We start from the raw sequence: 16,427 nt of genomic DNA on the forward strand, positions 1-16,427 counted from the left end.
GTACAAAAATATCATCCAATGGATTGGAATAGAATAGAACAGAAAATGTATGCATGTCCCTGCCTGCCCTTTGCAATGGTTCTTCAAGATATAGCAAGCAGCCCTGGTAATCTCAATTTAACAGACTACCGTAGTAATATTACTACTAACAATTGCAAGGAAGTAGTTGATGATAGAGTTAATAGAGTAAGGAGGAGGAGAATCTCAGACAGTCTTGGCCCTCCATTAGATTGCCTTCTCGAAGTTGATGTTCATCTTCCAGTTTAAGTTTCTGCAGTTAAATTTCCTTTGCAAAACAATATTTTGTAAAGAAACTAAATAGATTCTACACTGCTCCAGCTTTCCTGTGGTTTTTCACTGAACTCAGTTGACAATGGTAATTTAATTACACCACAGCATTAGGTCATCTATTCATTAATAGTGAAGCATACCCAGTAACCTCACTCAATGTATTATGGACTCATGCCAATAAAGCAAAATGGCATTGTTCCCTTTTAGCAGCTGATCTGGGAAGTACTTTCAGTGACTTTTTATATGGCTAAGAAATTATTTCCAATTACATTTCCAAAATAAGTTAGAGGGACAAGCATCACACTATTTGATTGTCCTGGAAAATGTTGTTATTGCTGTTGTTGATGTGTGCCTTCTAGTCATTTCAAAAACATAGCATAGAAAAAATATTGCCTTTGCCTTTCTCTGAGGCTGAGAGTGTATGAAATGCCCAACATCACTCAGTTGGTTTCAATGACTGAGTGGGATCTGAACTCTGGTCTCCAGAGTCCTAATCTAGTGCTCAGACCACTACACGATGCTGGCCTTCTCATGAGAAATGAAGAAAGGTATACACCAAAGACAAGGTCTCTAAATTTCAGGTTAATCTGCGTCTATAAAAAGTGAGTTATCAAGATTTGGGCTACACTCATACTGCTGAAATAATCCAGTTTGACATCACTTTAACTGTTATGGCTCAGTGCTATGGAATTCAGGAACTGTAGTTTTCTGAGACATTTAGCCTTCTCTGTCAAAGAGCTCTAGTACCACAACAAACTACAATTCCCAGAACTCTGTAGCATAGAGTCGTGAAAGTGGAGTCAAACTGGATTATTTCTGTAGTATGGAAGCAGCTTTTGTCAGATTATAGTGTGATCACAAAATGAAACCCAGGTTGAGTCTTGTCACGGACAATAATGTGTGTCCTTCCTCTTTTACTTTTTCCAGTTAAAGTGATACCTGGCATTCTTCCCTTTGGGGAAAAATAGTGATTTGAGCATGGCAGTGAGGGCAAAAATCTCGCTTGCATAGTCAGACTTCATTGTCTAGAAATTTAGGGATTAATAGTGACGTTTTATCATATAGGAATCCTCTTGGAAAATAAGGAATGGTATTTGCCAGGGACAAGGTCTCTGCCTCCTCTCTGCATTTGTACCATATCCATCATAACAGCGGGCATTTTATTTCTGGTACTTTAAGAGTAAATGGATCAGTGTATTCCAAGTTACAAATTTCACATGTGCTCTCATAAATTTGTTTTGCCTAATTTCTGCATCTGCCTGCATTTTAACTGTACAAATTCATAATTATTTTCATTTGCAACCTTCCCTGTGATTTTTGAATTCAGTTTTCCCTAATATGTGGTTTTCACAGTCAATTTTCTCTAATACACATATGTTGCATGCAGCGTTTCTCTGTTATGTTCTATTACTTTTTATTATTTTAATATTTATATCTCATCTTTTCCTTAAAGCTTTGTTTTCACAAATACAACTGAGACTCACAGATAATTTTTTAGTTGCAGCGAATGGTACAAAATTCAGAAAACTGTCAGTCTTAGTCTTAACTGTATTCAAATCCATATGGTAGTTTTGGAAGTGTGATTTAGAATGGAATATTCATGAAGTAGTGAATTGAATGTTGGACTAGGACTTCAAATCCCAGCTCATCCATGAAACCAACTGGATGATCTTGGGTGAGTCATACACTCTTAGTCCTCAGAGGATGGCAATGGCAAACACCTTCTGAAGAAACTTGCCAAGAAAACCCCATGATTGGTTGAAGGCACACAACAGCAACAACAAATTTCTATACATGCAGACCAACTGAAATTCTCCCACATCCTTAACTATACAGATTGAGTCTCACTTATCCAAAATGCTTGGGATCTGAAGTGATTCTGATTTTGGATTCCCCCCCCCCCAGATTTTGAAATATTTGCATATGCATAGGAGATATCTGGAAATGGGACCACAAATTAATTTGTGTTTCATGTACAGTTTACACACATTGTTTGAATGTAATATTGTACAAAATATTTTTAATAGTTTTGTGCATGAAACGAAGTTTATGTACTCTGAACGATCAGAAAACAAAGGTGTTACTGTTTCATTCACCCACATGGAATATTTCAGTTTCTGGAATTCTGGATAAAGAATACACAGCCTGCGATAAACACAGAATAAAATACATTGTGTCTCTATTCTGTTCCACTCCAGACTTACGGAAGACGTTTGAGCAGGAACCACTTGGAAAGGAAGTGTCTTTGGAGCAGGAAGTCTTACTTCAGTGCCGCCCTCCTGAAGGAATCCCAGTGGCCGAGGTGAGTGACAACAGCTTTTTGAAAGCCAATGGGAGGGGGGGCTGACACAGTTATCCTAACTGAGGCCTAATCTGTGGCTAATGGCGCAGTGAATTAGGATATGGCATGATAAATGGGAGGTAATGGAGATCTAACTGCCTGCTGCTGGTAGAATAGATTGATTGGGAACTGATTAATGACTTCAGAGTCAATTAGAACGCCCCACTAGGCAGAGCTACAGGCAGTTTAGTTTCATTCTTTTGCTCCCTTTACAAGAAACTGAGAGCACAGCAAAATTATGTTATCTATAAGGCAAACACTGGTTAGAATTTATTACTGCATCTGCATTACCTACCACCCAACTATCTCCACCCTTTCTAACATGCTACCAGTGAAAGCAACAAGCTTTCACATACATACATAATTAAAACAAATGCCACATTTCCTCCACCCTCCCAAATGCTTTATTTTGTTTTATTGTTACGATTGTGCATATGGTGCATCATTCAGGCTGCATAGCTACAAGAATGTGCATGCTGTGATGTGATACTATGATAGAACAAAGGAAGGGCATAATCCATCTTTTAATGTTCAATTCCTATTTTATTTAATAGCAATGAAAAACACATGGGGAGGGTGTTCTGTCATTTGTCTTGTGAAAGTGACCCTACCAAGCAAAAAAAAAAAAAGGGGGGGGGAGTAGATATTCAAAATAAGGAGCCCATCTGTTGAAAAAGAAAAATTGAACCTCTAATCCTTTTCCTCCCTCATGTGATGAGCAAGCTACAAGTATGAACATACAGTGCCTTGCAAAAATAGTCACTCTCCTTTCACTTTCTCACATTTTGTTGCATTACAACTTGGAACTGAAATGGATTTAATTAGCATTGCTGCCACTTGACAGGCACAAGAAATTAATTACTCTGAAGGTACAAATCAAACTGCCTGCTGCTGGCAAAACAGAACATGTCCATGGGACAGTGCTCACTTGAATGCGCCAGAAAGCTAGGCCACATGGAAGAATGGTGAGAAGAAAGCTATTGCTGAAACAAACACATATAAAAGCCTATTTGAAGTTTGCAAAAGGGCGTGTGGTAGACACCATAAAAATGTAGGAATAGGTTTTCTGCTCTGATGAGATGAAAACTGACATTTTGGTCCTTGCTGTAAAATACTGTAGCTGGCATCCTGTTAGATATTTACAGCATCATAAAACAACTTAGAAGCTCATGAAGGGGAAATGAAAACAAAGACTTATGTCTTCAGCCACACTGCAGAAATAATCCAGTTTGACACCACTGTAACTGCCATGGTGCAATGCTATGGAATTCTGGGAGCTGTAGTTTTGTGAAACACTTAGCTTTCTTTGTCAAGCTGTAGTGCCACAACAAGCTACAATTTCCAGAATTCCATAGCATTAAGCCATGGCAGTTAAACTGGTGTCAACGTAGATTATTTCTGTAGTATGGATGCAACTGTAGCTGCATGTCTAGGACCATTGAAATAGCACAGCAGACAGCATGTTCACTGAGCAATGGGCCTCATTGTGTAATAAGCTTCATAGCACTACAAGTCCCATTGCATATTGAGATATTGCACAAGAAACCCTGATATACATAGCCTAAGTTCACTAAGAATATTGTGTCAGGCATACAGGCACAACATCACAAATTGATGTGTCATAACCTCTGATGCAAGATCTCAACCTTAATGTGATTCCAAACCAAGAGTGCTCATTGCACTAAGATCACCTTCCTTACAGTGAAGTATGATTTGGCAGCAACATTATGTTATCAGGATGCTTTTCTTCACACATCCACACACACCATAACTCAGTTTAACTTAGGTTTGTGAGACTCCTAGCAAAACCCCTCCTGTCAATTGCTTTGAGGTGAAACCCAGACCATGGTTCAAGAAGCCAAATTGTTCACCTACACTATACTTCTCTCCCTTCCTGGTCCATGTTATAATGATCTCAGAGGAAGAATTTAGTGTATGTTCCATCCAGCATTGAAAAAAGTAATTTTTTTAACAACTATAACTCCCTGAATCCTCCAGTCAGCATGGTCTGCAACCAATGGTCATACTGGCTAAGAGATTCTGACCTGTGCTCCTAAAGCATAACATTTCCAAGCTCTGGCTCAGCTTGCCTACAAACCTTAACTAGCACAGGATGCTTTGATTTGGATTTCCTGCATGGCAGGGGGTTGGACTGGAAGGCCCTTGCGGTCTCTTCCAACTCTGATTCTTTGATTCTGTGAGGATTAATTAACTTTGTCTGAACAATTTATAAATTTTCAAAAATTACTTTCACCATAATCCAGGCATAGAGTTGTCTGGATCCTACTGATTTTGCCAGAATATACCATCTGCACTTCTCCCAGTCTCCCTTATACCCTCTGAAATCTGTTGGAAAATTTGGAACGGTTTTTTTTTTTTAGTGCTATATTGGTCTGCAGTGAGAAGGTGAATCAGAAAAAGTCTGTATTCTTCTATCATGAGAAACTAAAGTTTGGATTGTGGCATTTGAGCACAACATACCACTGACTTGGGAAACAACTGTCATAATACTTTTGAACTAATGGCTCCCATATAAATTTGCTTACCATCCTATTTTTACAAACTAGGAACATATCAGCAATTTGCACTAAGGAAATAGTTGCAGGGTATGTATCTGTGACAGAATTCTTCCAGAATAAAGAACTTACAGAAAGAGGAACTGTACTTTTGCTGATCAGCAGAAAACTTGATTACTAAGGATCCTTAATTCCCCCCACTTCAGAATACTCCCCTTTTGTCTGTCGATTGCAAAAGTCTTGCCAGCTTGTATAAGAATGTCATTGTTTAATAACAAGGTGCCTGTCATTCACCTTAGCTGTTTATTTCTCCATAGACTCTGGGTGTTACTTAGAACTGTGGCCTGGAGTCTAAGCTATGCAAAACTGTCTGCAAACGACAGGGAGAAAAATAGTGTACAATTAACCGTATTTTATTTGCCTATTTTCTTCCTTTGCCCTCTTATTTCCTGGAGTGGGATGGGATTAATAATTTATTAGAGAGATAGGTTGATTTTTGGTATAAGCCAGATTTCTGTTAGCTGTAGTATTAATCAGTTTGCTATTCTTAAGAATTCATCAGCTTCTTTGCCTCTGAACATCTTACCAGCCAGCTGTTGCCCAGTGACAAGATTACTTGTAACAGGCATGTCATATTGCAGATGCATGGTGGTACTTAGAGACTTCATTACCTTTGCTAGGAAGTGAGATTAGTTATGACTGGCAGACTGTCTGTGTGCAGTACTGTGGATATAACACAGATCATACCTCCCAGTGTCTTAAGAGCTAGCTCTGTCTCCCCCGAAAAAATAAAAAATAGAAAAATGAATGCATGCCAGAGAGAATGGGGGGGGGGGGGGAGGGAGAGGAGAAATAGCATGATTAATAGAATGCAAACTCTTACTTTTGTCATGTGTATCTGTTGAATCGTTATCATCATTTCATTTCTATCTTGCCTTTTCCCCATTACTGGGACTCACAGCCACATAAAAGATATTAAAACAAATACAGATTAAAATACCAAAGAATCAGTTTAAAAAAGTTATTTTAAAGTACAGTTAAACATTTTATTGAATTAAAACAATTTAAAATATATGAAAAGGAGAAGATAAAAAGCTACCTGAAAAAGCACACAGTTAAAAGCCCATTTCTATCTATTTTTAAAGCCTGATGGAATTTTTTAAAAACATTTTAGCTGATGGAAGGACAGTAAGGAGGAAGCCTTCTAAGAATGGAGTTCTTAGTGGAAATGTAGGCAGCCAGGCCTATTTTGAATAACGGTATGCTACACCATTGACAATGGTTTTTATCATCCATTTTCTCTACGCTAGATCATATTCTAACATAATATAGATGGCTGCAATTTTATGAGCATTGATATTAGTTATTCTCATCCCATACATTTTTTTAGTGAATTGATTCATTAACACAGTTTGTCAAATTACATAACCATTCAGTTATTGAGGGTAAGCATATATCTGTTTCCAAGAAGAATTCTGCAGTGATCAACACATTTATCAACCAAATTCTATTCTCCTAACCCATGTGGTTTCTTAGAGACCACAATAATTAGAAGCAGATTTACTGCTATCTCATAACCACTTTATAATATTAATAACATCTGACCTTTAAAATTTCTGACCTACAGTAACAACATCTGACCTTTATGATAATATTTCTCCAATATGAAGTGCTTACTTTCCCCATCTACTATGTACGTATAGTTTAGATTAATATGATTATATTTTTAGCAAGTACCAACCATATTTACATAATTTTATTAATTGCATGATAATACTATTGATAACAAGTGGACCCTTTTGAACTTTCATTTAGTGAATATCTTGGGCTTTCTCTACATATAGCAGGCAATTATGAACTTGAAATTGTTCACTGTATGTCATTCTTCTTATTATTTTATAATCTTCAACGGATTCTCCCATCAACCATCTGTCTATATCTTAGCCAAAAGACTAATAGGGATGGGAGGGGATCATTAGCCTTTAAGTTTTTGTTCACACTGTACTCTTCATGCATTTAAGTTCCTATGTGTCTGTGATTTTGATTTCTAATTACTAAGCACTAAAAAAATGCTATCTGAAATAATAAACAGGGTGTGATTTCACATACGACATTCACTTCATTATCCTTCTACTATGTGGAAAAAAAAATCCCCCAAACCAAAACTATTTCATTAACTTACATTGAGACAGAGAACCCTGGACATTGAGGCCCAAAAAGATATAGCCCACCCTTAGCATGGTAGGCAGTTTAAAATGGTAGAGCCGATACAAACAGTCTTTTCAAATGGCAAACTATCTAAAAATTCAGATCCCAAAACACCTGAGATAGGCATTTACCCGAGCTAGATTTGACCAACTTGACACCATGGTAAGATATGGGAGATTCCAGGGTATTCCTTACAATGAACGAACTTGTATCTGCGGTGCCCATGAAATTGAGGATTTAGCACACGTTTTGTTTAATTTCAGAGAATTCAATTTGCCCAAGGTCACCCAGTGGGTTTGTATAGCCAAGCTGGGATTTAAACCCTGACCTCCAGAGCCATAGACTGTAACAAAGCCTCTAACTGCATAGATCACAAAAAACTATGGACAATTAAATATATGCATGTGCCACTACATCTGATAGTCCTGATGAAAAATCTGTACTTAGGACAAGAGGCTACTGTTAGAACAGAATATGGAGAAACAGAATCGTTCCCAGCTGGCAAAGGGGTCAGGCAAAGATGCATTCTAAATTCCTACATGTTCAATTTGTACATACAAAACATCCTATGAAGAGCAGGTCTATACTCAGAAGAAGGATGAATGTAGATAGAAGGAAGGAAAATCAACACGATACATGAATGACAACATGCTACTCTCAGAAAACATTACAGACTTGAAACAATTAGTAAGGAAGGTCAAAGAAAAAAGTACAAATCCAGGGTTATTGCTGAACATAAAGAAAACCAAAATAATGACCATGGAGGAGCTACATAGGTTTACCATATATAATGAGGAAATTGAAATAGTTAAAGAGTTCCCATACCTTGGATCAAACAAGAACAGGGATTGCAGTCAAGAAATAAGAAGATAGGAGTGGGAAGGGCAGCCTTGAAATAACTAGACAAGATCCTAAAGTGTACAGATATACACCTAAGCACTAAAGTTAGAATCGTCCAAGATGTTATATTCCCCCTCACCATATATAGATGTGAGAGTTGGACAGTGAAGAATATCAACAGAAAGAAAATCAACTCATTTGATATCTGGTGCTGGAGAAGAGTGCTGAGGATACCATGGACAGCCAAAAAGACAAACAAATGGTCCTTGATCAGATCAAACTTGAACTCTGCCTGGAAGCCAAGATGACGAAACTGAGGCTGCCATACTTTGGCCACATCATGAGAAGGCATGACTCATTAGAAAAGATAATAATGCTAGATAAGATAGAGGGAAGCAGAAAGAGAGGACAACCCCACACCAGATAGGTAGACTCAGGCGCGTTACAGACGGGCCTAAGAGGCGCCGTCCTCGCGCCGCGATTACACGCGAGGGGCAGCGCTTCCGGACACGCCTTGCCCCTCGCGCGTAACCGATACGTCAAGATAGCGGCACCCTATACAAATGGTATTTGCGCGCTCCTTTTTTGCTCCGTGAGGGAGTCGCGCGGTTTGGCTGCTGCGGCTCCCTCACGTAGGGTTGCCATAATTGTCCACTTTTACCAGGGACAAAATGTGGAACAAATTCAAGACCAAACTGCAGGACAAAACTCAGCCCAAAATGTAGGACATTGAAGAAAAATGGTGGACCTTAAATGTCCTACATTTTGAGCTGAGTTTTGTCCTGCAGTTGCCCTACAGTTTGGTCTTGAATTTGTCCTACATTTTGTCCCTGGTAAAAGTGGACAATTATGGCAGCCCTACCCTCACGGAGCAAACAGCAGCGGCCCAAGACCGCCCCTTTTGGGCGGTCTGTAACGGGCCTATGTTAGGGAGGTCATGAGCCTGAGCAGAGCAGTGCAGGATGGGGGGTCTTGGAGATGTTTCATCCATGGGGTCAGCATGGTCAACTTGAGGGAAGTTAACAACTACCACAGTTCATTTTTGTTTTAGCGTATAAGTAACTAACTATAGTGAGCTTGGAACAGACTACTATATATACAGTATATATTGATTTTGTTTTCTTTTGTAAAACAGTAATTTTCCATTGACTTGCTTACAGACCTGGTTTACTCTGCTTTTAGTGTTAGCATATGTTACTTATGATACAATATAAGTATTGCTTTAAAATAAATTCTTTAAAATTCTGAAGGGCTCATCCCTGAAACATAATAAAGTGGCTGATGCCTTTGTACAAGTATATGCTACATTTCTGCCATGAAAAAATAACTGAAGCCTGGGCCCTAGCTCCCAAATTTGTGATTAGGTGAGATAAGCTTGTAGGATGGAGACAAAGCTTGAGTCCTCCTAGTATACTATGTTTCTCTGAACACTCCTCTTGAACAATCATCCAAGAGCTGGCCTGCTAATATCTGATATTCCTCCAGACCATGCAACATAATTTCACTTTATCAAGCCTAAAAGATTGATGACTGCAAGCTAATTGGCTGTGAAAGCTATTTGTACTGATGTCGGGGCAGACACCAATTAACACTTGGCAAGTCCAAGAGTCATCTAGTCAGTAGCTATTCTGAAGACCTCTTTTCTTTTCTTTTCTTTTTAAAGTGAGGAGGGAGATCAAACACCCAGATAGGAGATTAGCTTAATAGGGCTGCTGTGTAGACTCCCTCCAATGCTATTAAAAGAACAAAGGACCAAACATAAATGAGTATGAATACCTTAATGTTTGGTTTTATTGCTGCCACTAGCTGTAATGGGCAAGATAAAGTTTTGAAGAAGAAAAAGTGGAGTGATGAAAGATAAGTTGGTCTGCTGAAGGATTTATGTGATTATTTTAATTAGGAGATGAATATGTTCTTTGTTTAGGATTTCACTCATTTCTTTGAAGACTTTTATTATGTTATTATAGTTAATACCATAAAAAGCAACTGTTGGATGTCAGATAGCTAGCTATCTGTGACCATTGGCATCCAAGTCAAGACATATAAAATAAACAATATACAGTCAGGGACTATTAATAGTATTTCAAGTTACTCTGCTAAGAAAAAAGGGAAACATGTTATTTGTTGTTCTCTGCTGTTATATGTTTTGTCTTAGAATACATATTTAAATGCATGTTTAATTTAAATACATTGCAATACAGTGGTCCCTTGGTATCCTCTGGAGTTTGGTTCCCTCGTGGATACCAAAATCTGTGGATGTTCCCATTAAATACAATGACATAGTAAAATGGTGTCCCTTATATAAAATGTTACAATCAAGCTTTACTTTTTGGAATTTATACCTTTTAAAAATATTTTCAAGCTGTGGATGGTTGAATCCCAGGATAAAGAATCTGTGAATGTGGAAGGCTGACTGTATTCAGAAAAGTGCATATCTAGCTTATAAAATCATACCTGCAGAGACATATTTGGTTGTCTCTTGGTTGTATATGGCAGAATCCATATAGAACTAGTCCTAAAATGTAGGCATTGCATGGCATTATCAATGGCATAGGTTTGAACAGTGTTCCTAAATTTCAGCCATTTTCCACAGGGGAAAAATGTCAAAACAGAACTTTTTATCCTCCTCCAATCCTGGCTGCCATCATTTGTGCCTGGCAAATGTAACATTATGACCAAAATCTGTCCCATTATTTCCTTTCCTAAACAAACCTTGATTTAACAGAGTAGATGTGATATGTCTTGATTATCAGTAGGCTAATCTCATCTGAAGGAAATTAAAGCGTCTTGCATTCTGGGAACAGTGGAATTCATTAGGGTATGTTTTTCCTTTATTTTTGTCTTGCTGAATTTTATTTTACTGTTGTCTCATCTTCTATTTTCTGCCTCTGTGAGGGTGGAACATGGGCTATATTTATACTCTACATTATATTGAAATGATATAGGAACTAACCCACAACCCATACAATGTAAGTTTGCTTTTCCTGGTGCATTAAGTTTATCCATTTTTAATGTTTCAGTGTATAGAATCAAGTTGCCCCTCCCTGTATCTTTCTGGAACATGAATTTGACCCAGTGGGTTTAAAAATGGTTAAATGTTATGCTAGCAGTGGTGATAGCAATTGTATAAAATAACTTTCATGACACAGGTTGTGAGCATTCTGGGCTTATGTTCTCTACCACATTCTCATATCCAAACAGAATTTTTTCATTGGCCTTTAACATTGAAGAGCAAGTCTAGTGGTAAAATAATACATTAAAGGATAATTGGTTCAGCTGACTCCCTGGATTTATTTGTGGTTGTATTTGTAGACTAGAGTTTGGAAACATTTCTGGCTGAGCTTTTAACAGTTCCATAAAATGTGTTGTTCCATAGCAGTGCTATGGCTGGTGGAGTGGGATATTGTAAAGCAAGATTATAGAACTCACTTGTATCTCCATCTTTTTTTTTTATCCTTTTTTTAAAAAATCACTTCAATATTTCTTAAAAGTCAACATCCTTCTCCCAGGGCACTTACTGGGATTTTTCCAGAGTAACACAGCAGAGTTATTAGGAAAATTAATCCTTTTTCTCATCACTTTTGCTCCTTTCAAAGATGCCCCAGTCTCCTTGGGAGTGAGAAATTGTCTCAGAGTGAGGCAACTTCATGAAATTAACTCCTTGCAATAAGGTTATAGATCAAAACATCAGCAAGTTGTAAGATTAGTTAATATGCCATAAGCAGCTAAATGAAGTTTTGCATTGGAATATGTAATTTGCTGCACTTTCAACAAGAGGATAATTGCTTTGCTAATTATAAAGGGGCCAGTTCTCCGTAAGAGTTTAATTGGACAGCATCGGCTGTAAAATTTGGTGACCCAATTGGGCTTAAAAACTTCTGTTGTACCTGCTTAAATCAAGTTAGATGCAAGGTGAGTGGAGGAGGAATGGTAGTCACAGTAGTGTCAAGTGAACACATTTGCTTGCCAAGCTAGGATGAGCATGACACAAATTCTCTCAGCTGGCATTGTCTGGGCAGAAAGCTCAGAGCAGCCTGGGACTTATCCAAATATGCAGCATCAGGTGGCTGCTGCATCTAATTGATTGTTAATATAACTGCTGTTTGCTTTGTTTGATGAGAGTGGCTCCTGTTTTCACTGCCGTTATCCCTTAATTGGAACTCCTGTGTGTATGCATTTCCATGCAGGCGCTTTTGTCAACCTGGCAGCATTTTGTATTCTGTTCAGAAAAGGAAAGCTTTTATACCAAGACAAGAGAGCTGAAAGAAGAGATGGCTGTGAATACCGATTGGCTTGGAAGTGGCATTGTCATTTGCTGAGCTATGTGACGCATAGGGGGAACATCTTTGGGAAGGTATATCAATAAGGTAGAGAAGAGGTTATATATTTAAAAAGTGAGGTGCCTTTTAATAGTTACAAAGGGAGGCTTTGTGATGGAACCTTGATCATAAAGAGGGGCAGCAGCTGAATGTTTGGGCAAAGTGCCAGCTTCCACTTTTCATCCCTGAACCCAGCTGGCTCTGCCCCACCTTGTTTTTCCTTGTCATCTCCCATGCCCTCTTTACCTTCATTTACTGAGATACCTTGCTTCCCCTTTTTCTTTCTTGATCTTTAAGAGGCTTGGTTTATCTTCTTTTTCTTGTCTCTGTATCTTTAATGGTTATCAATCCAGTTCTTCAAATAGACACTAGAAATGACTAATTTCTACACAACCTCATGCTGAAATACATCTCAGAAGTGCTGATCATGTCCTTCATCTCCCTCCACTTTTGGTATTATGCTAAAACAGACTATCACGACTGTCTCTTTAAAAATTACAGTCATCGGCACTCAGTGAATCTCTAACATAGACATATGTGCAATTACAGAAGTTTTTCCATAACACAAATTCTCTGCATTGGCAGTGCGAAATAAACTAATGGCAATTGACAAAATGTCACTATGGTTTCCTCATGAACTTTTATTCTTAGTGTATACTGGCAATATCTTGTAGATATATAATTTTTTAGATTCCCTCTTTTAAAAAGAAAAAGAAAAATATAGACATTCATATCTTATGACTATGAAACTAAGGATTTAATTTGCTTACCAGTCAGTTTCAAAAAGCAACAATAAAATGTCAATAAAACACTATTATTTTTTATCTAAGAGGACACCTCTCTAGGAATCTCCTGGTCATCTAGTGCAACTCTATGGTCAACATCTGCCAGAGGTTAATCAGGGGCGCTTTATAGATGGGTCCATAGAGGCACCATTGTCATGTGCGAGGGGTGACGCTTTTAGACGTCCCTCACCCCTCGCACGTGACAAGGGTGTCAAAATGGCAGCGCCCTATACCCATGGGCGCTGCCATTTTGACATGACGGACGCCTAGTGTCTGCACATCTCGGCACCCTTGTGAGGCCGCAAGGGTGCCATTGGCGCCTTGTGGCGTCACAACCGCACCGGAAAAAGAAGCCATTTTTGTGGCTTCTTTTTGCTGCACAGGGGAACCACGCGATTTGTCTGCTGCGGCTCCCTCGCACAGAAAACAAGGGCGACAGCAGACCATCCTTTTGGGCAGTCTGTCAAACACCATAGAATCATGTTGGAGGACCTACAAATGCCTAGAGCAGTGTTTTCTCTAGAAACCTCTAGATTCTCCAGCACAACTCTATGATCAACTTCTAGCAGAATTGCGTTGGATTACATAGAGCAGGGGTAGGCAACCTGCAGCCCGCGGGCCGGATGCGGCCCGGCAAGACCTTGGGACTGGCCCCAGCCCGGTCCTGCTGCTGATTGCCGACGGAGCCTTTGGCCTCTCGCGTGAGGGCGTGGGGCCTTTGGCCTATCAGGAGGAGGCGGGCAAGGGGGGGCAAGTGGCAGGCAAGGGGGGCAAGTGGCGGGGAAGGGGAGCAATTGTCTATAGAAGCCTCCGAAACATGAATTTATATTAACATTTTTTAAAAAAATCAGCAATTTTTTTTGTGTGTCCTCCATGTTTTAAAAAAAGTATCCTCCATTTGAAATTTTTGTCCTACATTTGTCCCAGTTTATTTATTTATTTAATTTTTTTAAAATTATTTAATTATTTATTTTTTGGCTTCGGCCCCCCAGTTGTCTGAGGGACAGCAACCCGGCCCCCGGCTCAAAAAGGTTGCCTACCCCTGACATAGAGATTCCTAGAGAGAACATATTAATTAAAACTGCAAAGTCAAATCTGAAAAAGCCAAAGCCACAAATGTAGAGGGCCAACTGTATTTCTCTTCAACAGATACATAGAAAGCATCTAGCATCTTATTTGCAGATGTTGCGCACTATAATACAGCTATCAAATGTATATATATGTGCCTTCAAGATGCCTGTTAGTTTATGATGACCACATAAATTTCAAGGATTTTGTATAAACAATCATAAAATAGGGTCCCAAAATTTAATTCTTGTTTTGTTTTAAAATGTGATTGTTTCTGTGATTTAAAATGTGATTGTTATCATCCCATTCAGGATCCTAGTGGATAATTGCAAGGCTCCAACATGACGTTACATGTACCTACCTCTCATTTGTGATGATGGACAACTAACTGGAAAACTACCACCCAGTCCGCAAATATTCTTAACTAATGAAAACATAGCTAATTAGTAAGATGAGTTTTAATAAAATACATATGAAATGAAAAACAAAGCACCTCATGGGGCCCGGGTAGCACAGTGGTTCAATGCCTGTATTGCAGCCACTCACTCACAAACCACAAGGTTGTGAGTTCAGTACCAGCCAGGGGCTCGACCAAGCCTTGCATCCTTCCAAGTCACTTGTTGGGGGCAATTAGCTTACACATTGTAAATCGCTTAGGGAGTGCTTAAGTGCAATGATAAGCAGTATAGAAATGTACTTGCTAATGCTATGGCTGTACTGATAAGGTAACATGTTCCTGCCTCTCAGTTGTGATGATGAATAAATAATTGGAAGACTACCATCCAAATTTTTTATGTGATACACACGTGGGTTAGAGCAGACACAATCTTTTGAAAAGCATTTTCTCCATGGGAATGAGTGGAGCACTTTAAGTAAGATAATACTGCAGTCCATTGTTTCTGTAAGTACTTGCTTTTTTAAAAAAGTTCAAAATATATATATTATTTATTAATTTATTTATGCTATCTAATCATTTGAAGTGCCTTTTGAGTTGATTAATCTAATTGGTTAGCTGAACCAACCTTGTGACACTGATCCATAAAACACTAAATAAATAAAATAAATCCAAGCACATATTAAAAGAAAAACAACAATTAGTTTTGTGTTATCATGTTTGTACATCTGATAAATTATTTTAACATTACACTGTTGCTCAAAACATTCTAAAGAGAGAAAGGTCTGATTAGGGCTATAAGGGAGAGTTTTGAAGTGTTGCCCCCCCCCCTTGCTGTTAACTGTTGTTCTCACATTTCATGTCGGGTGACATGTGGCAGGTTCCCTCTGTTAACTAGAACAAATGTGCCAATTATGATAATATATCTCCTGATGTCAATCAGCAAATAATTAGAGACAACACATCTGTCTCCCACCAGGAAGAAGAATGGAAGACTGCAGGGAAGCTGGAAGTATGAGGTGCAAAGCATTCTGAATTATTGCCACCTTGGATTGCCCATTTCTTCAATGTGTATGCTCAGTCTTGAAAGATCTGCAAATGCCTTAGAAACACAGGAGAGATTGAGAAAGAGAGAGAGAGAGAGAGAGAGAGAGAGAGAGAGAGAGAGAGAGAAGGAAGGATTTACCAAACAATTTTTCTTTCTTTCAGGTTCTTTACTAGAAGAATCATGCAGATAGATTTTAAGGTGGTCTGCTAGAATGAGAATGCTGTTGAAAGTTTAGCAAGCAAATAAAATATTATTGCAGACTTTCATAAATATATGGCATGGGTTTCTGAGTGGTGGCATCCACCCTCTGGAATGCAGCCCCCCAATAAGGAAATGGAAATTGTTTTCAGGGTTCAATTCAGTTGGTATATTTACCTAGAAGAAGAGAAGATTGAGGGGTAAAGTGAGGGTCATTGAAGCGCTGTCAGTTACAAGAATGGAGCATGGAATGGAATGTCTGTTAGAAGATGAAGCAAGCTTGTTTTCTGCTGCTCCAGAGTCTAGAACATGAACCAATGGACTCAAAGTACAAGAAAAGAGCTTCTATTGAAATATTAGAAGGAACCTCTATGTATATGTTTATCTTTTTTATGTTCAATAAAAAACGTTTAAAAGGA

The 16,427-nt window shown here is 38.6% G+C and overlaps 1 protein-coding gene across 3 annotated transcripts in view; it reads left to right on the forward strand.

Annotated features, from left to right (window-relative positions):
- Positions 1-16,427, forward strand: part of UNC5C (unc-5 netrin receptor C) — a 379,353-nt gene that overhangs the window by 275,311 nt on the left and 87,615 nt on the right. For all 3 annotated transcript variants that reach the window (XM_089526097.1, XM_089526099.1, XM_089526100.1), the window contains exon 4: positions 2,490-2,593. In XM_089526097.1, coding sequence (XP_089382223.1) covers positions 2,490-2,593 — 104 coding nt within the window. The remainder of the gene's footprint in view (positions 1-2,489; positions 2,594-16,427) is intronic.

The sequence above is a fragment of the Sceloporus occidentalis genome, unplaced genomic scaffold (assembly GCF_023333645.1).
Source record: "Sceloporus occidentalis isolate IW3139 unplaced genomic scaffold, rSceOcc1.0.p SCAF_5, whole genome shotgun sequence".
Taxonomy (NCBI): Eukaryota; Metazoa; Chordata; class Lepidosauria; order Squamata; family Phrynosomatidae; genus Sceloporus; species Sceloporus occidentalis.